The following is a 21,891-nucleotide window of genomic DNA, read 5'->3' on the forward strand; positions in this document are numbered from 1 at the left end:
AAACGAACGAACATAAACGAACATCATAAACGAACGTTCACGAACATAAATGAACGAACGAGACCATTGTTCATGTTCGTTCATTTAACTAAACGAACGATAATTTTTATTTATGTTCGTTTATTTATTAAATAAACGAAGATAAACGAACTTCCCGCCGAACAGTTCACGAACGGTTGGCGGTTCGCCTTATTTGTGACTGTGTCCATTGCCAACTTCCCTCTCACTCTTCCCAAGATTCTTTTGATCTGTTTATCGTGCCGCATCTCTCTCTTTCATCTTCTCTTTCCTATTAAGATTTGCATTAAACTCAACTACTTTAAGCCCTACTCCTCTTTCTCCGCTCCTGCATTACATACATCTCTTCAACAATGGTCGCCGGCGATTCCAAATCCGACATATCTTTTGCCGGTACTTTCGCCAGCAGCGCTTTCGCCGCTTGTTTCGCGGAGGTATTCCGACTTTTCACTACCCTTATTTTTTTTCTCTGTATCGTTTCTGGTAATGATTTTGATGCTTCAATTTGTATTTGTGCCAAAATGATTCAATTTCGTTCCTCAGCATATTGATTTTGATCAGAATAGCTAAAAGCTATGAAATTGAGTGCGCAGTTTATTTGCGTCTAATGGTTTTTGCTTCCCCCTTTGTAGCTTACCCAATTAATTTTGTTTCTCATCAGTACACTGATTTTCAATCTCTCCGGCACAAAACTCCACGAGTTTCGCTCTGATAAAGTATTCATGTTCATTACCATCAATTTCCTTCTGCAGATTTGTACAATTCCATTAGATACAGCAAAGGTGAGGCTTCAGCTACAAAAGAAAGCAGTTGCAGGAGATGGAATCGCTTTACCTAAATACAAGGGAATGCTAGGTACTGTAGGAACTATCGCAAGAGAAGAAGGTCTTGCTTCGTTGTGGAAAGGCATTGTTCCTGGATTACATCGTCAATGTCTCTTTGGAGGTTTAAGAATTGGCCTGTATGAACCTGTACGTATTTCCTCCCTTTTCCTCGTTACATTTTGTTAACTCTTATCCATTTGTTCTACACAAGCGAATCAACGTGAACAGTGTTTCTTTCATGAAACAGATTAAAAACTTATATGTAGGTGAGAACTTTGTTGGAGATGTTCCTTTGACCACTAAAATACTTGCAGGACTCACAACTGGTAAAGCACATTTCATGGATCATCTCTAATCTCTTTCTATTATTATAATTTAGCTTGTTAATCATGTGATATTGTCTATGATTTTTTTATCGTTTTGTTTTGTTTTTGAAGGTGCTCTTGCAATATCTGTGGCAAATCCTACTGATTTAGTAAAAGTTCGCCTTCAAGCTGAAGGAAAATTAGCAGCTGGTGTGCCTAGGCGTTACTCTGGTGCATTAAATGCTTATTCAACAATTGTGAAACAAGTAATATATCATTTTCTTCATCATTTGTTCTTCATTATTCACTATTATTTACTTTAAAAAAAAAGTTAATTTGTATTTCAGGAAGGAGTTAGAGCTCTATGGACTGGACTCGGGCCAAATGTTGCCCGTAATGCAATAATAAATGCAGCCGAATTAGCAAGTTATGATCAAGTGAAACAGGTTCTTTTTTCTTTTTCCATTTGTTGTATAACTAAAGGTTGTTTCTTCTTTGGATTGGACGAGTGTAAATGACTGTTTTACCCTTGCAGACAATTCTCAAGATCCCAGGGTTCACTGATAATGTTCTTACCCATTTATTATCGGGTTTAGGTGCGGGATTTGTTGCTGTTTGTGTTGGATCCCCAGTTGATGTGGTATGTATTTTTAATCTAATTATGTTCTAAAACTTTTAATTCAATCTTCATAAATTGATTGAGAAGAATATTTTCTTGTTTTTTGTAGGTTAAATCAAGAATGATGGGAGATGCGAGTTACAAAGGCACCATTGATTGTTTTGTGAAGACATTGAAGAATGATGTAAGGGTTTTTACTTTTTACTCGCATACACGTCACAATTTCTAATAATAGAAGTTCATGATGTGAATTTTAGATGAATTACAGTTTTTGTCAGACAATGTACAACCTGTTCTGTTCTTTCTTTTCTGTTTTAAGAAAAAAGTAATTTTTTGAATTTTTTGTGTTAATAATAATAGGGACCATTGGCTTTTTACAAAGGCTTTATCCCAAATTTTGGAAGATTAGGTTCTTGGAATGTCATCATGTTTCTCACCTTGGAGCAGGTACTATATTTACCAATTTGCCATCCTCGATTTTATTTTCTATTTTACTCCCTCTAAAAATCACAATTTTTTAGAGGTGGGGGTACATTTAAAAATGACCCTTTTGCCCATGGTTATATTAAAAATCAAAATGTATTTAAAATTAAAATGTACATTTAAAAATGACCCTTTTGCCCATGGTTATATTTAAAATTAAAATGTATTTTGGAGATTTTATTGAAATGAATATATTACTTTACGAATGTTTTAAATGATTTGATTTTTTTTGACAGGCGAAGAAGTTCGTTAAAAGCATTGAGTCTGCATGAATTGAATTCAACCGAAAGATAGTACAAAAATTACCCTTTTGTCCTCACCTTCTGCACTAGAATAAATTCAATAATGAAATACGCATCTTATAAAAAAGTCATTAAAATTACACAAGGTATGGAAGAAACCCATTCCATATTATTCCCAAAATGAGGGGAAGATATGTACGTTTTCATGCATGTTGTATAAATTATCATTGATAATTGAAAGAAGTTACAGTCTGTTTTAGGCGAAATATGTCTGATTAACGATAATGACACGTTTGCCTTTTGACTTTGTATGATTTATTATTGCCCCCACTTTGAGTATTGTCGATAAGTAAATGTTACATTTTGGTTATTTTCGTACAAGAAACATCCGTCTAAAAGAATTAAGGATACAATAAGGATTAAAATAGCCAGTTTATATAAAATTTAATGGAGTAAAACTAATGGTGTTAAAGTTTAGGACCAAAACCACACAATCAGACTTTAAAAAAAAAAAAAAAAAAACTATATGGAAAGGTCCCATCCAAAAAAACAATAGACCACAGACAATTTTTGAAGTTTTCTCTGAATTATAAAATTTTACAAATTTATACTTTTTCTTTTCTATTATTTACCCAAGTTTATTTCCATGTCTTGAGTACCATTTATTTAGAAAATACTTAATTAAGAACAAGAAAACATGACCCGATGATGGGTTGTCATGATTTTTAGACACAAGGGCAGTAGGACAACATGCATGTTGTGATGAAGACTACTACATAATTAATCATTATTTTAGTAGAAAGTGGGACAAGATTTGTTGATAATTGAGGAATGTAGGGAAAGTATAAGTGAGTAATGTATATATGATGTAGGGATAGGGAAATCTCGACCTCTTTCTTTTTCTTGTCTTTCTTTATTCCTACACTCTTTATATGATGGCAACCTAACCATGACTATCCAGACACGAAATAACCAGGTTTGGATATGAGTTTTCAATCGGTTTAAATTAAACAGATTGCCACAAAAGTTAAATATGTAAGATTAGGATTGAAATTTTCAACTAAAAAATGACATGTAATTTTTAATTTTTTAGATATATTATACCAACCCAAATCCAAAATGAGATATGAAAGAAAAACTTTGATAAAGTCTCTTTCTAATATGAAAACTACTTAGCCACATACATCAAAATCTCATTTTTAGTTTTTTCCTTTCTCTAGACTCCATAGTCTCACTCTATTACTCCCATCTCCTCATGACCTCGCACCTCTACCTACCAACTCATATTCTTTCCATTTTCATTTTTTTTTCGCCTCCTCAACTCCTATTATTTCAACTTGTTTAGTGATTCAAACTAACATGACACAAAACATCTACAAGGTCTAACCCCTAACCCACTAATTGACACAAAAATAACCTGGTTGACATGACACAACATGCTGATTAAACGAGTCGTTAGAGACAAAATCTTTTAATCTGTTTAATGTTTCGAATCGATTCAACAAGACATGTTTGCTATGTCTTCCGCAAGGTTTGGATGAATCTTGAATATAAGTTTTGCGATTACAAATCATTTAGTTTTAATTAGTTGGTGACGGAAATTCAGTTTTTGTAATGAAAACAAGACAAACATATGATTTGGTTTTATACAAATATTTTATTTTGATTATACGTACATGTATAATAATACAATTTATAAAGCTATATATATGCTAAGCATATAAAAAGCTAATATATGTAAGAGCTTTTTAATAACCATGAAAGTTAACTAAAGAGGAATACACCTATTTATTTATTTGATGAATATGTTTATACAATTTTGTGTAAAATAAGGGTTGTTAATGGTCTTTGCTAGGATTGGTCCACGCAATATACGAAAAACGTTAACTAGCTATTACATGTAATCCGGGATATAAAATAATAAAATATAACATTGAAGATCGACTATCAAAAACCTTAATTATGTTTCAGAAAGAATAAAGCATTATCATATTGATATATCAACAGAAGAAACTTTCTTTTACAAAAGAGTCTAGAGTTAGACCTACAAAGAATGAAGTAAACGTATATCGCAAGGCAAAAAGGATGAAGAATAATCAAACGAACCCATCACAGGAGCAAGCACCAGTGCTTGTACGCAGGTCACCATGTGGGCGAGGTTTGGCAATGAGACAGCAGCAAAGGAAGCCGATAAGGAGTAACAAAGCAGCTGCGGAGGCCATTCCTTGTACCCAGTTCATGTAATTCTCCATGATTCCGATCTGATTAATGATTATTATCAACAATGATTTGATGGGAGGGAAGAAAGATATATGTTTAAGCATGAAAGGAGATGGGAGAAGTAGTAGTACAGGGTGTCGACGGGATAGAGTAATGATGATGAGCTGAAAAGACCATTTACAGAAAAGAGAGAGAGCAGAAGAAAACTACAGGAGCATGTGGTTAGAATCGAATAAGACTGTTCTTTAAGCCATTGGGTTTAAATATGCATCATTGCTAAAACCCAACTTCCGACTATCAATCTTATCAACCAACTTTTTGGTAATAAAGAAAAAATAAATAAATAAAAAGAATAGGTTGTTGTTATAGTCGACAAAATTAACTTTATTTTATTTGGAAGCTGAAAGCTTAGTTTTGAATAGATCGGTTCAATAGATCAAATTAAATGAATCCAAATTGGTTTTAGTTTTAAAAATACTGATCTAACTAGCTTAAATTAAATTAAAATCTGCTTCGAATCAACTAAATTAAAATTCGTCTGGATCGATTTTATAATTCAGATTGAGTAAACAATTTTGTTTACATGAATTAATGTGTGTGTTTTTTTCTTTCTTCTTCTTCTTTTTTTTTTTTTATTATTATTTTAATTATTTTAATTTTTATTTTATAGTTTGGGCTATACTTTAATACTATTAAAAAGACAACTCAACTAAGCTAATAAATGATTAAAAGGTTATTTTAAGATTAAAAATTTGATTATTTTGGACTATTTGGTTCTCATTTGTAGCCAAATCAATTCAAAATCCTAAATAATATTGCAGTTTTGAATGAACCAACCCAAAAGATCCGAACATATGAACTATAGAGTTCAATCAAAACTGTAAAATTAGAAAATTCAACTTTATCCGAATAATAAATAACTATACTGAAAGTTGTAACTTGTAGGTTTTAATTGTTTACATGTATTTAAAAAAAATAGTTGCAAGTTTTTAAAAATATTAAATAACATAAAACATATAAGCTAAAAACAATTAGAAGTTTTCAAAAATTAATTGAAACAGATTTTGAATTATGAGCATTTACAGAAAACTTTTAAATATTTGTTGTCAAACATACTAATGAAAAAAGTAACCATCCTTTCCATTATTTAATTTTAGTTTTATCTTATATATATATATATATATATATATATATATATATATATATATATATATATATATATATATATATATATATATATATATATAATATTGTATTATGGGAGTCATAGTAAGACTAGTCAGTATGGAATAAAAAATAACGCGGATGACTGATATGGCACCTCCATAATAACACCATCGTGACAGATGGAACACCATCCCTTACTCATGTTATATTAATGATCATTGTAACCATAATGAGAAGCAACATCTCATTTTTCTTTCTTCCTTCATCTGCTCCTTTGCATTTTCTTCTTCAACGTTTCAATAAAATGAACGTCATTCCTTTTAGATGTTATGGAGAGAAATGATGATGAGACAACTTTATGGCTGAGTATACCCATACCCAACGGTCTAAAAAAAACAAAAAATTATACTATAATCAGATATGTTTTTTAAACTATAATATGATAATAAGATAAAAAAAATACAATATATGATTTAAGTATATTTTCAAGAAACAATATCTTAATATAAAAATACTTGTGATAGAAATTATAAACAATTTGATCAAATATAATATAATATTTAATGTTGTTTGTTGTATTAATTCTAAAAATTGATGTATGATATGAGTTATCGTATTTTTTAGAAAAGAAATTTAAAATGAGAAATATTTGCGGTTCCAAGATTGAGGCTAATTAGTTAATAAGTGTCATATTCAACGCTAAAAGACATTATGTAATAGAATAAGTACAAGATTGATGGTAGACATGATGGCGTATTCTCTTTCTTTAAATAAGAGAAATTAGATAATATTTATAGAATATTATTTCAAAAGCAAAGGAAATTAACTTGATTATTATTTATAAAGTTTTCCACATTTCTAGCAAAAAAGTAATGAACAACGTTATAAACATGACTTATTCCATACATACATTCATTTTGTTAAAATATTGCCACTTGATGATTTTAAGACGTAAGTGATTTTTCAGAAGACAAAGTTTGTTATAAGGACGCATTTTTTAATACAACTCTTTTTTACTAATGGCAAACTTAATTGTTGACTTGTTTGTAGAGTAAATTACACATCTCAACCCTGGAACAAATTTTCCTCCGTTGTTATTGTCTTTTGACTTTGTTCAAAAAATGTATTCTCATCTTCTTGTCTCTTCTTGTGTTCAACCTCTTGTTTTTTCGTTTAGAGAGATTACATGTCTAGTTTTTCTTAGACTAAAGAAGTAACATTAAGCCTTAAGGTATTAGCAATATACATTATTAACTTTGTCAGCTAAGAAAGACAAAATTGCAAAAATGGTCCCTGTGGTTGACAAAATTCTGCAGTTTTGGTCCGAAAAAGTTTGGTGGTGCATCAATGGTCCAATTTTGGATCTTTTTAGTGTTTTTGGTCCCTATACACTTAAAATGACTATTATACCCTTTAGATTTCTATTTTCTATTTTTTTAATGTTTTTAAATAATTAAAGATACAAAAGGTCTCTCTCTCTCTCTCTCTCTCTCTCTCTCTCTCTCTCTCTCAAGAGTACCCACCAAATGCCACCCTCTCAAGAACTCCCAACATATCCCACCATCGTTCACCATCAAGATCCATCTGCTACCAACGACGTTCACCACCACCATCTGTCTGCCATCATCTCCATCTACAACCACCATCCGCCTGCCACCGTCGTTGCTCTCCACCATCCGCTTAAGAACACACCCAAAATCTTTCTTTATCTCTCCTCCTGCCACTATCTCCATTCCCCAACACCATTCGCCGCCAACCACCTCCATCTCCCCCACCCCGCCTCTCCTTCCTTAACTTGATAAGCTTTCAACACCAACCACCAAACCACCGGTCATTAGATTTTTTCTAGAAAACCCTACTATATGCCTTTCCCTCCCAGATCTTGCTGGAAAAATCAAACCAAAAGCTTGGTCGAGCTCCTCTAACTTCTCACCATCCACAAAGACCCGAAAAATCGGAAAATCGATGGTTTTAAAGAAGAAGGTGAGTGTTGAATGTGGCTTGATGTTGATTTTGTTGTCGAATAGTCAATGTGGCAGAAGGTGGATTGAAAGGAACATATGAGGTCGATGGTGGTAGCGCATCCATCAGCCTCCCAAATTAGCCAACAATCACCACCATAAACACTCCACCTTTTTCTTGATCACACGAAAATAACCACCAATCACCTCCCAAATTAGCCACCAATCACCACTATAAATTGACATGACATCTCTATTTAGAACAAAGAAAAAGAAACGGGAGGTAGGTGTCGATCAATTGTGAAAAACAGGAGACGTGGGGTGAACCAAGGCGATATAAGGCAAGAAAAAACCCAACCTCTCCGATCACCTTCTTTGTCTTCAGATTTTGAGATAATTTCCAAACCCCGACCCTTCATGTTCGTCTCCTTCTTATTTAGAATAAAAAACTGTGGAGATTTGGGGTTTTTGTTACAGGTGTTCAGATGTAATGGTGGCATGATGGTTGTCGAAGAAACAGATGTGAAGGGTGGTTATTGGTGGTGCGAAGGAGAAGCATGGGACGATGAAGCCTGCAATATTGATTCGGTAGAGAACGCCTTCAAGAACGAGTTGGTTTTTGTTTTGATCTGGAGGATGAGAGAGAGAGAGGGAGAGAGAGAGAGAGAGAGAGAGAGAGTGTGTGTGTGTGTGGTGGGTTTATTTTATTTTTGTTTTTCATTTTATTATAAGAATAAGAAAAGAAATAAAAGAAATTAAAATATAATTATTTAAAGGGCATATTAGTCATTTTAGGTGGGATGTGGACCAAAAACACAAGAAAATACAACCATAGGGACCAAAACCACACAATATATCTAAAATTGGACCAGTGGTACACCAACATTTCGTTTTGGACTAAAAGCACATAAATTTGCCAACTACAGGGACCACTTTTGCAATTTTGTCGCTAAGAAATAACATTAAGATATTAGCAACATACATTATTAAATTTGTCAACTATTTATAGATAAGGAAAAAATGACATTAGACTTATAATGTTTTCATAATTTATCTAACCAGTCCCTAAATTATTTTTGTTATTTTATGGGGGTATAAGGTGGATGTTGACATATTTTTTTAGTTACTGCTATTTAATATAACAAGTTTCATAAGCCACATATTGTTTTTTTAAAAGAAAAAGAAAATGGATCACCCACTCTTTTCCTTTCCCCTTTCTCTTCCAACGAAGTACATCACCACCCAACCTTAAGAAATCCTCACTGAAAATTGATACTAGCATAACCCTAAATCGACGACAATGGTGGTGGTTAATGACAAAGCGTGGGTGTAGGTGGTTGACGACGATAGTAGACAGAGCTTCGAATGGACGAAGCTAGCCAATGTTCAGAAGATTGGACCTCCTGTTCTTAAGACTCGCATCCGTTAGATTCCTTCACAACTGTCCTAACGGGATCCATCGACGTCCCCTTAGTAGATGCAAATGTCGCCTTCTCTACTTCGAGAAAAATGAACTTCACCTTGTTTCGATTGGATAATGATTCGAAAATGAGTGTAGTTTTCGATGGATTTCATTGAGTGACTGATTTTGATAATGATTCGAAAATAAACTTCACCTTGTTTTCAATGAGTATTTTGCCGAACAAATCTCTATAAACAACATCCTTTCAAACAAACAAATTGCCACCATTGACCTGATAGTAGCTAACAACGTAGTTTCACTCCTACCTTCATCTCTCGTAAAATCGTTCGTCGAGGGTTTTAGTGTAAATCATTATAAATGGCGATGATGGTGGGGCTATTTTGGGGCTCAATTCTCAAACTTGAAGTTAGGTACATAGAGGCTGTTGGACCTTGGCATGGATATGGTGATGATGGTGGGGTTGTTTTAGGTTTTTTTTTTTTTTTTTTTTTTTTTTTTTTTTTTTTTTTTCACAGTAGTACATAAGGTGATGTTTCTAGCGGTTGGAGATGGTAATGGTTTTGGTGGTGGTTGATGGGAGATGGATAATTGTTGGTTTTAACTTGGTGCAAGGATGAAGAAAGGTGAAGGTACCGATGGTGGTGATTTGGTGGTTTGTGGAGGAAGAAATGTGGTGTTGGTGAGTTATCAAGGTGGTCATAGTGGGGATAGGGTGGTATTAAAGATGAGTTGTTGAAATTCCAGACCACGTTTGATAGTTTTTGACTTTTGCTCATCTATTTCATAATGGGTAATCGGTTTATCCCTTTGTTTTGTCCAAAGTGACCTTATAGACCCGAAAAAAATCCATGTTATGCCTCCATAAAAAAAACTATAGTGACTGGTTAGACCAATTCCTAAAACTTCATAGGACTACAGTATCATTTCACCTTATAGATATGATCTGTATATTTGATTGAATCCATTTATGTATATATATATATATATATATATATATATATATATATATATATATATATATATAATGTATAACTATTTTATTTGTTACATAAATACTACTAGAGTCGTGTCATAAAGAATAAACCATCATCTCCATGGACGAAACGGCATCGACCTCCTACTAATACTGCCTATTGATTGTTGCTACTTGAATTGATAATTAACATGGCTAATCCTCCTTAATTGAAGCAACATTCAACATAAGGTTTGTATTCTTGATGTCACTAAAGTCATGTGCTCATTGCGGGTTAATTTGTTCAAGCTTGACGATATTCCTCCCCATGTCGAAGCTGACCTAGCCTTTGAATAATGGTTCGGGATAGATGTCGATGTTCTTCAGTAGTGGATTTACAAAACATAATGTTGTACACTCTCTTTGTGCGTGTCCTAGAACCCAAATATATGGATTTTGAATAATAGACATGACTCATAAAACTTGTTTCATATCAATAAAGGATCTTACATGCTGATTCTTAATCTCGTGGTCAATAATTTAACTCTTAAAACCACCTTATCTCTTGATGAATATTGCCAATGATTGAAATACATTGCAGGTCAATAAGAAATGTGATTAGTGCAATTAACGAGTAATGACTCATGCTTCTTTTAGGATTTTTTGAATGGATGAATAATATAAAGGCACTAGCAAGGAACTAGGCCAAAAACAAAAATTACATCAAAGTATTTAAAATAGGTTCTATAATCTATAAGTTCCAATCTATGTGAAACTTATGTTTCCTATGCACTACCCAACAGAAAGATAAAAACTACAATATCATTGACAATCCTATCCTTTTGGGTCTAGTGCTCTAAAAACCACACTTATTATGAAAATTCCAAATCGTTGACCAAGTCGTCGCTGTGATCAAATCTAAAATCAAGAAAATCCATGGGGTTATTGGAATCCTCCTCCTTTTCCATACTAACTCAATCTGGTTGGGCATATAACTAAGCCATAAATCCATCCTACTATGCAAACCATCCCAATACACTACCTCAACACAATCATCAACCTTCATAGCCATCTATTTCCCCTAACAACCACTCTTTTGATTGAAAACCTCCACCATATGTGTATATCACAAACATGATACCCTTGACCCATAATAGTGGTGAATGAAGAATTAAAGACTTGAAATAGTACTATGATCATCAAATAAATTGCTAAAAGCAATGATATCAATGTGAAAAACATCCCACCAACATATCAACAAACTAAAAGAAAAACCATATAGACCTGGAGCCTTGTCACTACCAAGGAACCAAACAGCATCTTTAATCTCTTGAATTGTAAAATTCGATTCCTATATTTTTGCATGACCCAAGGACAATACTTTACATTGAGGGATTCTTTGTGGTATTCAAATCCCCTCAAAGTGCTGAAATTTGTCTTTTAAAAAAGATGAAAACACATTCTTAACTTGAGAACGATCCCTTAACTAATCACTTTCCACCATGAAACCCTAAATATCCATTTGATGTCTTTTCTTATTAAACATTTTATGAAAAAATTATAAAATTTCAACCCTTTCGATCATCTACTTTATCTTTTCTTTTTCCCCAGATCTAATGATTTCAGATTCTTAATATCAGTTAATTTAATAATTAAACTAAGTCATCAAGTATTATCTTGGTAGTCACATTATATGTATCAAGTAAGTATTTCAGATTTTAAATTTACAAGTTTATTTTTAACACAATAAATTTATTCCACGACATGTCATAATGCTCAATACATGGCAACGATAGAATGGGTGCTGATAATCAAGGGTGTGGTGATGGTTGTCGGAGGATTCCAATATTTCTTTTGTCAGCTCCGGTATGCTGAGCATTGACATTTCTTTTAATTCGTATAAATCGTGGTGTAAGCAGTAGATGTAATTAGCTTCAATGAAATGTCATACTCTACATTATTTGGAAAGGGAACTTCCCTAACTAGAGTTCCATTCAGCTTTTGTGAACCGACTAATCCCCCACTCCAAATAAAAGGCTATATGTCATGCCCTATAGTCACTGCAGACGAACCTCCATGGCCATAGGGGCTGAGTAGTGCTAGAATTTGAACATGGGTCAATAGTTTATCCACCATATCTTCCACATGCCTTACTAAGTCACTACAACCCAAATGGTTAAATGTCATTCTGTTAACAGCATATCACAACGCCTAACAAAAAAATAATATAAATAAAAATACTGCTCAAATGCACTGAGGGATAGTAAGCAGGGTCGAATCCACAAGGACACGTCCTAAGGTCTATGCCTATCTTGCGTAAGGCACTAACTATATTAAAAATAATTAAAAATGGGGGGATTTGTTGACTATTAAAACTAACTTGGATAGGAATTTATAAAATAAAAATATAACTTAAATATTAGAATAAAATTCAAAAAGTAAAAACAATTTCATTTTTACGGTGACTCTCCTAACCATGCAAACAACCTTCAACACGATTATCTAATTGTGTACTGTTTAAACTTGTACGGAAAATTATTCATAAGCTCTAACATTTTTCTTTTACTAAAATGTTTAATCAGATTAATCCTTACATTTTACTGAATTAACCAAATAAGCTCTTAATTAATTTAGAAAAGTAGCATTAAACACAATGTAAAATTCTCAATAAAGTCCAATACTTCTCACAAGTTGAGAAGCGTAAAGACTTGCTTAATCAGTTTATATTAGAGTTAACCCTAACACAAAATTAATCTAATATTCGATAGTTTTAATGATTAATAAGACAATTACGGATCTAAATAAATCAGATAACTGAAATGATTCATTAACAATTAAAGTGACTAACAGAAACTGAATCAAAATTGAACTTTCAATTAGGCATGAAACTGATCGAACTAAACAATAAACACAATAAAAAAAAATCATGCCTCATGCCTAATGATTATTTACACAAAAAGTCGAGTCGTTTGTGAAACTAAAATCTAGGATATTTAGCCTGACATGGCTAAAAACGAGTTACAAACAATAAAAGTAAAGTCTAAACCAGAATTCTTACTAAAGTAGATGAACAAGTCAAACCGCAATCTTCAGATTTGGAAAATCAGCCGAAAACTTCACAAAATCCCCAGAAAGTCATCTGCAGTTGCTTAGGTTTTGACTGAGAAGACATGCCCCATTTATATAGCGGGCTTGGTAGAAAATAAGGGCTTTAGCGAGAAGCACGGGCCGTGCTTGGGAAGCACGACCCATGTTTAGAGGCGAGTCGAGTCACGCCCGTGTTTAAATAAAGTAAATTGCCAAAACAAAACTTTTTTATCAGAGCACGAGCATGAAGCACGACCCGTGCTTGAGTGACTAGGCCGTGGCCTTTACATGTAATGTAACAATCTTTAAAAAATCAATAAAATTTTCATATGGGAGTAAGCACTTTCTTCAATTCTCTTGCATACCCATACACGTTTAGCTTTGGTTAAGCTCCAATGCTCCATTCTTACATCCAAAGTCCAATTCTGCATCCAAATCCATGAAAAATACGTTAAAATATAAGCAGCACGGGCATTCTTATGGAAAATGGACTTTGTTCAAATTATACTAAAAAACATGGTTACAAATGTGAAAAATACGATACATAATTAAATTATATATAACCAAGATGATTCATAAAAATGTATCCAACAAACCTCCCCAAGCTTAGGCCTTACTAGTTGGATCAATTTAAACACAATTAGCTTTCTATTAAGAAACTATGTGCCAATGGCCTTTGGATTTATTTGATGTTTGGGCTTCACCACAGTTGTCGTGATGACTTGCAGTAGAGGATGAACATCATCAGAGATAAAGGGATAAGACGGCATTGGAGTGGAGGAACTGATAAGTGAGAGGGTGGGGGCATGGTGGACCTATGATTATGAATAACATATCTCTCTATTCTAATAAATGAAAAATTTTATTCTCTTATTAACAAGTGTCATACTAATAGAACTTCTAATTAATATTATATGTTAACTATCATACCACTTGTCAACCTATTAATTATCAATTTCAAATTTCAAAATTTAAATTTATCACTCTAGCTACATTAAATTAACTAGTTTATACCCCGTGAGAACCACGATTATAAAATTCATTAAACTTTTATATTAAAAAAATCAAAATTATTAATCAATTATTTTAAATAAATTATTACTTCAGAGATATTTTTTTAATTATATAAAATTATAATCGTTGATTTAAATAAATACGTGAAGTTATATCACCTTATAATCTGTATTTATTTTATTTTATTTTCTAATCTAATGGTATTAATTTAATATAATTAAAGTGAAAAAATTTAAAATTTGAAATTTAAAATGGAGAATCAATTATTAATTTATGTAATTAGTGTGAGAATTTAAAATTTAAAATTTAAAATTAATAACTAATAGGTTAACAAGTGATATGGAGAATCAATTATTAATTTATGTACTTAGAGTGGGAATTAAAATTTAAAATTTAAAATAGATAACTAATAAGTTAACAAGTGACATGATAGATTACATATAATATTAATGAGAAGTTCTAATATTATGATACTTATCAATAGAAGAATAAACCTATTCATTTATTAGAATATGGATAAGTGATTCTCCATTTTAAATTTCAAATTCTAAAATTTTTTATTCTAAGTATATTAAATTATAACATTATATTGAAAAATAAAATAAAATAAATATAGATTATAAAGTAATATAACTTCACGTATTTTTTTTAAATCATCGATTATAATTTTATATAAAAAAACATATCTTTTAAGTAATAATTTATTTTAAAATCATTAATTAATAATTTTGATTTTTTAATATGAAAATTAAATTAATTTTATAACCGTGGTTCTAATGGGTTATAAATTACTATATACTAGAAAAATAAAAAAAGGAACAGAAAATGTCTTTTTATGTCTGGTAGCTAGGCATGAATGAAATACGCAACAAAATAAATTTAAAAGACTATTCGAATGAAAAAAGAAATAGAGACCAAACGTGCAAACTACATCAAACCATAGGGACCGTTAATGTAACTTTTTTAGAAATAATATGTAATATTAGACCTGACAATTGTGCCGTGTTCGGATTGATGGGTTGCAGGCTCACGGATCAAAATACACCAACCCGATCCTGGCACATTTAACTATATAGGTCACGGGTTGGCGAGTTTGGAACATAAACCTATATACGATCCACCAACCTGTTTACTTATACAGGTTCACGGGTCAGATGCGGGTTCGTGTGTTAGATTCTATAAATAAAATTAATAATTAAACTTTAAACATGAATAATTAACTAATTAAGTGCTATACTTATACAAGCTGGCGGGTTAGATGCGTATTTAAAACATAAGCCCATATAATGTCTCAAACCAAAAACCATGGAATGCCAATTAAAGCTTCAAAAGCTGTTCACAAAGCTATTGAACAGGAAAGGTCTAAACGACTTGAATTGTTACATCAAAGAATTTATATTCAAAGATCTACTTGATAGGAATAAAATATCAAATGATATGTATGATGAAAAAAAAATGCAACATAATGGTTTCTTGTGAGAATATACATTACATGGATGGTGCAAATATTGTATGCGTAAGTTTTCAAGTGGAACATGTACTTAATAGAATAATACTTAATATATTTAAAGAATATATAACTTTTTAATATATTTAAAGAATATATAACTTTTTTTTTATTAAAATCCTAAATGGGGTTGACGGATTAAACCAGATGTTATTTTAGCAAACCCATATACAACCCGTTTAATAAACAGGTTGACGGGTTGAAAAACTCAACCCAAATCCGTTTATTTTTGTGTCATGTCATGTATCGTGTAGAGACTTGTCAGCCTATGTAACATCCGGATTTATTGTTCCGTATATAGATGGATCAACATAAAATATAACGAAAATGCTACTAATTTATACGATTCACACATGGAAACATTTTTTACTATGTTTGACAAAATGTGGCTGCGATTACAAGTAGAATAGATTAATGAAAAGGAAATTATCCTCATCCGTTGACATAATAAAAAAACTTACCAACAACTAGGACATAAATGATAATTCATAATATATTTCATGTCAGAATCTTTTATTGTATCCAATATAGCAATCATTTTACATTTTAAACAAAGTCTTTAGGATTAAAATATGTAAAATATAAAGATCGAGTTAATTATATATACATGCATGCCCTACCCCGATTATATATTAGCACTTCCAAACGCAAGGTCTTCATGCTCACTAAAACAAATTAAGCTGTTTACCGAAAGATTAAACAGCCAAGCATGACGAAAACAGTCTTTCTCTTCCTCTTCTGTTGCTTGATGAAATCTTCCGTATCAAAGAACACAATTAATCAGGATCATCTTAATAGAGGCTCGTTTCTCTCCGTCGATGATGATGCACACCTCATAACTTCCAGTGACAACACTTTCACCTGCGGCTTCTATGGTTTTCAAACCAATGCTTACTGGTTTGCAATCTGGTTTACAAATTCCAAAGATCGCACTGTGGTTTGGACAGCGAACAGCAACAATCCTGTCAATGGCCATGGCTCAAAGTTGACACTTCATACAAACGGTGCCATGGTTTTGACTGATATAGATGGCACCATTGTGTGGGGGACCAACACAACGTCCACAGATGTAGATCGAGCAGTGCTGCTAAATACTGGTAATCTGGTATTGATGAACACGAAAGATCAGATTCTTTGGCAAAGCTTTGATTACCCAACTGATACTCTTTTACCTTCTCAAACATTAACGAAGAGCAAAAGCTTGAAATCTACTTTAAGAAAAGGTAGTTTTCAACCTGGATATTATAGTTTCAGTTATAATAGTATTAACATTTTAACACTGCTTTATGATGGCCCTGAAATATCAAGTGTGTACTGGCCTAGTCCTGATCCAGGGTTTAATATTTGGGATTACCGAAGAACCTCCTATAATAGTAGCAGAATCGCAGTCTTTAATGATTTGGGTGTATTTAAGTCAAGCGATCTGTTGCGGTTTAATGCTTCAGATATGGGTTTTGGGATCAGAAGGAGGTTAACCATGGACTACGATGGTAATCTCAGATTCTATAGCTTGAATGAATCAACTGGATTATGGTCGATCTCATGGCAAGCTGTTGCACAACCATGTAATATCCATGGAATCTGTGGGAGGAACGGGATTTGTGTTTATGGAGGAAAACCCGAATGTTCATGCCCTCCTCATTACGAGTGGAGTGAACCTACTGATTTTAGTCAAGGTTGTAAGCCTACTTTCAACAGAACATGTGTAAACTCCACAACGTTTGGATTTTTGCCAATGCGGTATACTGATTACTTTGGCTTTGATCTAAAATTCTCATCATCCATTTCGTTTGAATCTTGTAGAAACATGTGTTTGGCAGATTGTCGTTGTCAAGCATTTGTTTATAAGCTACCAGGTATAGGTGATTGCTATGTTAAAAGTGCTCTCTTCAACGGTTATCGGTATCCAAAATTCGCAGGAACCATGTACTTAAAAATACCAATAGGCATGCAAACGCCAGAATCTGCCTCAATCCCTACTGGTTCAAAGCCCACATGTGCCGATGTCCCCGTTACAATTGGTTTTCCATCTATGTATGAATCATCTGGAGGAAAGGTGAAATGGGTTTATCTTTACTCGTTTGCTATAGCTTTTGGTTTAGTTGAAGCTTTGGTTATCGTAATGGGGTGGTGGATATTCTATGGAAACAACGAATTACTAAAGAACCTAGAAGAAGGGTATAGTATGGTATCTAGTCAATTTAGAGGGTTTAGTTATAAAGAGTTGATGAAGGCGACACAGAACTTTAAGGTGGAGATAGGCCGAGGAGGGCCAGGAGTTGTGTATAAAGGGATTCTGGAAGACGAAAGGGTGGTGGCTGTGAAAAGATTGGGAGATGTGAGTGACGGGGGAGAGTTTTTGACAGAACTGAGCACCATAGGTAGAATCAATCACATGAATCTAGTGAGAATGTGGGGATTCTGTTCACAGAGACAACACAAACTTCTAGTTTACGAGTATGTAGAAAATGAATCTCTTGACAAGAGATTGTTCTCCACGACTTTTCTTCAATGGAAAGAAAGGTTCGAAGTTGCCATAGGCATTGCAAAAGGCTTGGCTTATCTACACCACGAGTGCCTAGAATGGGTGATTCATTGTGATGTAAAGCCAGAAAACATTCTTTTAGATGGTGCATTCCAACCAAAGATTGCAGATTTTGGTCTCGCAAAGTTATCTCAAAGAGGTGGACCAAACTCGAATTTCACTCAGGTCAGGGGGACAAAAGGGTATATGGCTCCGGAATGGGCTCACAACCTGCCTATCACTGCAAAAGTTGATGTGTACAGCTATGGGGTTGTGATTTTAGAATTGACAAAGGGAATTCGGCTTTCTAATGTAAGTGTTCATGGAGGAGAAGAGGAAGAATCAGAGCTCATGAGGTTTGCAAGGGGAACAAAAACAAAGATTCGATCAGCAAAAGGATTATGGATTGAAGAGATCGTTGATCCGAGGTTGGGAGGGTTATTTAGTAGGAAGCAGGCCGCAACATTGGTTGAGGTCGGTCTTAGTTGTGTTGAGAAAGACAGACATAAAAGGCCTACGATGGATTCAGTAGTCCAAGTTCTCGTTGATTGCGAGCCTGAGTAGTAAAGAGAACTGCACTTTAATTACTCTTTATGAGAATGGTGGTGTTGTATATAGGTTAATTATTATGCGTTGCTTGGTTGCACTTTGCTTGTATTTAGTTTCCTGTTTGTATTTACCCTTGGCTCTTGGATTTATAAATAGTGTTTTAGTTTCATTTATATCAAAATTCGTGGTCTTTTTATGGGTTTTGTAGCTTTGGCCATGCCATGTATCATCTCTTTACATATGTTGCATGGATATGCTAGCTCCGAATCCAAACTTTTCATGGCAAGCAGGACCGGTCCAAACGGTGGGCAACTCAGGCGACCGCTCAGGACCCACGGCTCTAGGGGGTCTAAAATTTATGGGCTATGTAGTGTATATATATAAAACAATTATTATCAAAATGATTTTTAGGACTTAAATTTGGTTCAAACTCAAACTAACTCAAAAGATAAACAATTGGCTTGCGTGCTATTGCTAATTGAACGTGTTTATAGTGAAGAATAAATGATATATTTTTTTTAATCTTTATTATATTTGTCTTTAAGAGATCTTTTTTTTTCTTTTCGCCCTGGGCCCCATATACGTTTGGACCGGCCCTGATGGCAAACCTTATTTTCTGCGTGATGCAAAGAAGTGTTGCAGTTTGTATGGAAGTCCTTTATTTTATAGGCAACATTCAAGATTATGTGTCGATAGATGGTCTTTTAGTTACCTTAGGATTCTCACTTGTAAGGACATATATTTCATTCTATCTAATTATGATCTTCATATCGAATTTCAGCCATCCTATCCCTTCTTATCGGATTTAAAGATTAATAGAATTATAGAGGTAGTGCTTTGTGGTCTTCGGTAGGGGTTTCAACTTAAATTTCATTTGTTCTACTTCGAGATTGTGTCCATCATGTTTACCATATACAACATGCATATGGTATAAGAGCCATCATCCTAAATTTCATAAAAACCCTAGTTGGCTTTCTTGGTTGACATTCACACAGACCCTCATTAATTAAAAATAATAATAATAATCCTATAAAGGGTTTCTTAATCGGTTTTCACATTAATTCTCTGTTATTATTGCCTTTTATAATCGAGTATATCCCTTAGACGTATCTAAATCGTAGTCGATCCATAAACATCGACTTTTTCCAAACCTTTTATAGATTATCGTAGCACTAGATGTTTTTGGAAGCAACATACATTCTGATTCTTCTAGAGGAGATAGATTATGTTGAATCAACTTCAATCCGTGAGATTTTATTTTGAATTGAACTAGATCTATTAGAATTCCAAGATATTGAACTTTCATTTTTTGCATGTACTATGGATCCAGTTTCAAATGGTCCATAAATTTTTGTCATTCGGTTTTAGGAGTGTTGGGTTCCCGAGATCCTATTACTCGCTTGTTGAGGAAAAACAATGTGAAGGTAATTCAAACATTTGATATTGTAAGGTTTTTTCATGTATTTGGTATCATGAACTATTTTGATGAGCATGATACAACATGTTTCCATTCAGAGAACTAAGGCACAAGATTGTAACCAAGGATGACACATAAACTAGAAGTAAGGGTGGACATTTGGACCGAACCAGATTGGTATTGGAGAATATTGTGGACCATGGACTAGACCGAATGAGACTTATCGGGTCCAGGTCCATGTCCGGGTCTAAGTCCGGGTTTTCTGGTTCTTGGACCTATTTGGACCAGTACAACTTTACATGCTTACGTCACAACTTGTTAAAGTGCATTTTTAGGTTTGATACAACTTGTTAAACGAAGATGTTGCTGAGTTTGATACGTTACAACTCGTTAAAATGAATATTTTTTTGGGTTTGATATGACATAGCTCGTAAAGATGAATATGTTTCTGTTTCTTGTGCCATTTAAACCCGTTAAAATTTGAATGTTTATACTTTATACCATTTTATGAATGAGTGTACCTAATTGAATATAACAACAAAATTATAATCTAAACTCATCTACAAATATTAAATTAGACATTGAAAAAAAATGCATGTCAATTCGACTTAGAACAAATAAAATATGTTTGTTTAAAGAATTTCACAGAATTTCAAAAGTTTAAATTTCTTGTTGAAAAGTTGAAATATTTCAGATTCGATATCTCATCTTTGAAGGATTATAACTCATTGAATATAACACAAAAAATAACAAAATTACAGTCTAAAATCATCTACAAATTATAAATTACATGCTGGAAAAACCCACATATCAATCCGACTCAAAACGAATGAGATATTCTTGTTTAAAGAATTTCATAAAATACAAAAGTTTAAATTCTTGTTGAAAAGTTGAAATATTTCAGCTTTGATATCTCATCTTTGAAAGATTGTAACTCATAGAATATAACATCAAAAACAAAAAAAAAAAGTCTAAAATCACCTGAAAAAAACCGTATGTCAATCTGACTTAAAACAAATGAGATATGTATGTCAATCTGACTAAAATCGTCTTTGATGGAATGTAATCTTCGAGAGCTGCTGGGAGTTTTGAGGCGGGAACGGATTTATGTCAAGTTCTCGAAGTGTGAGTTTTGGTTATGAGAGGCTTAGTTCTTAGGATATCTTGTTAACCAGAACGAATTTTGGTCGACCTAACCAAGATTGAAGCTATCATGCAGTGGGAGGTTCCAAAGTCCCTATATGAGATCAGGAGTTTCTTGGGATTAGTAGGGTATTACCGGAGGTTAATTCAGGAAGTCTCCAAGATTGGTATACCCCTCACTCATTTGACAAGGAAGGGCGTAGATTTCCACTAGGATCCTGAGCAGCAGGCTGCATTTGAGACCTTAAGGTGTAAGTTATGTGAGGCCCCAACGTTGACCCTCACTGAGGGTGTTGAGGATTTTGTGGTATTTTGTGATGCATTCATCACAGGTTAAGGGGTAGTTCTTATGCAGTGAGGGAGGGTTATTGTTTATGCTTCTCGGTAGCTGAAGCCGCATGAGGTTGGTTATCTGACTCATGATTTAGAGTTGGGA

The 21,891-nt window shown here is 33.3% G+C and overlaps 2 protein-coding genes and 1 long non-coding RNA gene across 3 annotated transcripts; 2 read left to right on the forward strand and 1 right to left on the reverse strand.

Annotated features, from left to right (window-relative positions):
* The first annotated feature begins 234 nt into the window (after positions 1 to 234).
* Positions 235 to 2,802, forward strand: LOC145017575 (mitochondrial uncoupling protein 1). The gene is made up of 9 exons (XM_078975580.1): positions 235 to 452; positions 771 to 989; positions 1,090 to 1,168; positions 1,280 to 1,413; positions 1,495 to 1,593; positions 1,683 to 1,787; positions 1,876 to 1,950; positions 2,127 to 2,213; positions 2,486 to 2,802. Exons 1-9 carry the CDS (start codon positions 372 to 374, stop codon positions 2,519 to 2,521), a joined length of 915 nt encoding a protein of 304 aa, XP_078831706.1. The 5' UTR covers positions 235 to 371; the 3' UTR covers positions 2,522 to 2,802.
* Positions 2,803 to 13,068: 10,266 nt separating this feature from the next.
* Positions 13,069 to 14,043, reverse strand: LOC145018106 (uncharacterized). The gene is made up of 2 exons (XR_013666828.1): positions 13,898 to 14,043; positions 13,069 to 13,726 (listed from the first exon to the last, which is right to left on the reverse strand). It is a non-coding gene; the product is annotated as an uncharacterized LOC145018106 (long non-coding RNA).
* A 2,466-nt stretch (positions 14,044 to 16,509) lies between these two features.
* Positions 16,510 to 18,977, forward strand: LOC145017496 (putative receptor protein kinase ZmPK1). The gene has a single exon (XM_078975519.1). The coding sequence runs from the start codon at positions 16,532 to 16,534 to the stop codon at positions 18,908 to 18,910; it is 2,379 nt and encodes a 792-aa protein (XP_078831645.1). The 5' UTR covers positions 16,510 to 16,531; the 3' UTR covers positions 18,911 to 18,977.
* The last annotated feature ends 2,914 nt before the right edge of the window (positions 18,978 to 21,891 follow it).

Source organism: Lactuca saligna, chromosome 9 (assembly GCF_052625555.1).
Source record: "Lactuca saligna cultivar CGN05327 chromosome 9, ASM5262555v1, whole genome shotgun sequence".
Lineage (NCBI taxonomy): Eukaryota > Viridiplantae > Streptophyta > Magnoliopsida > Asterales > Asteraceae > Lactuca > Lactuca saligna.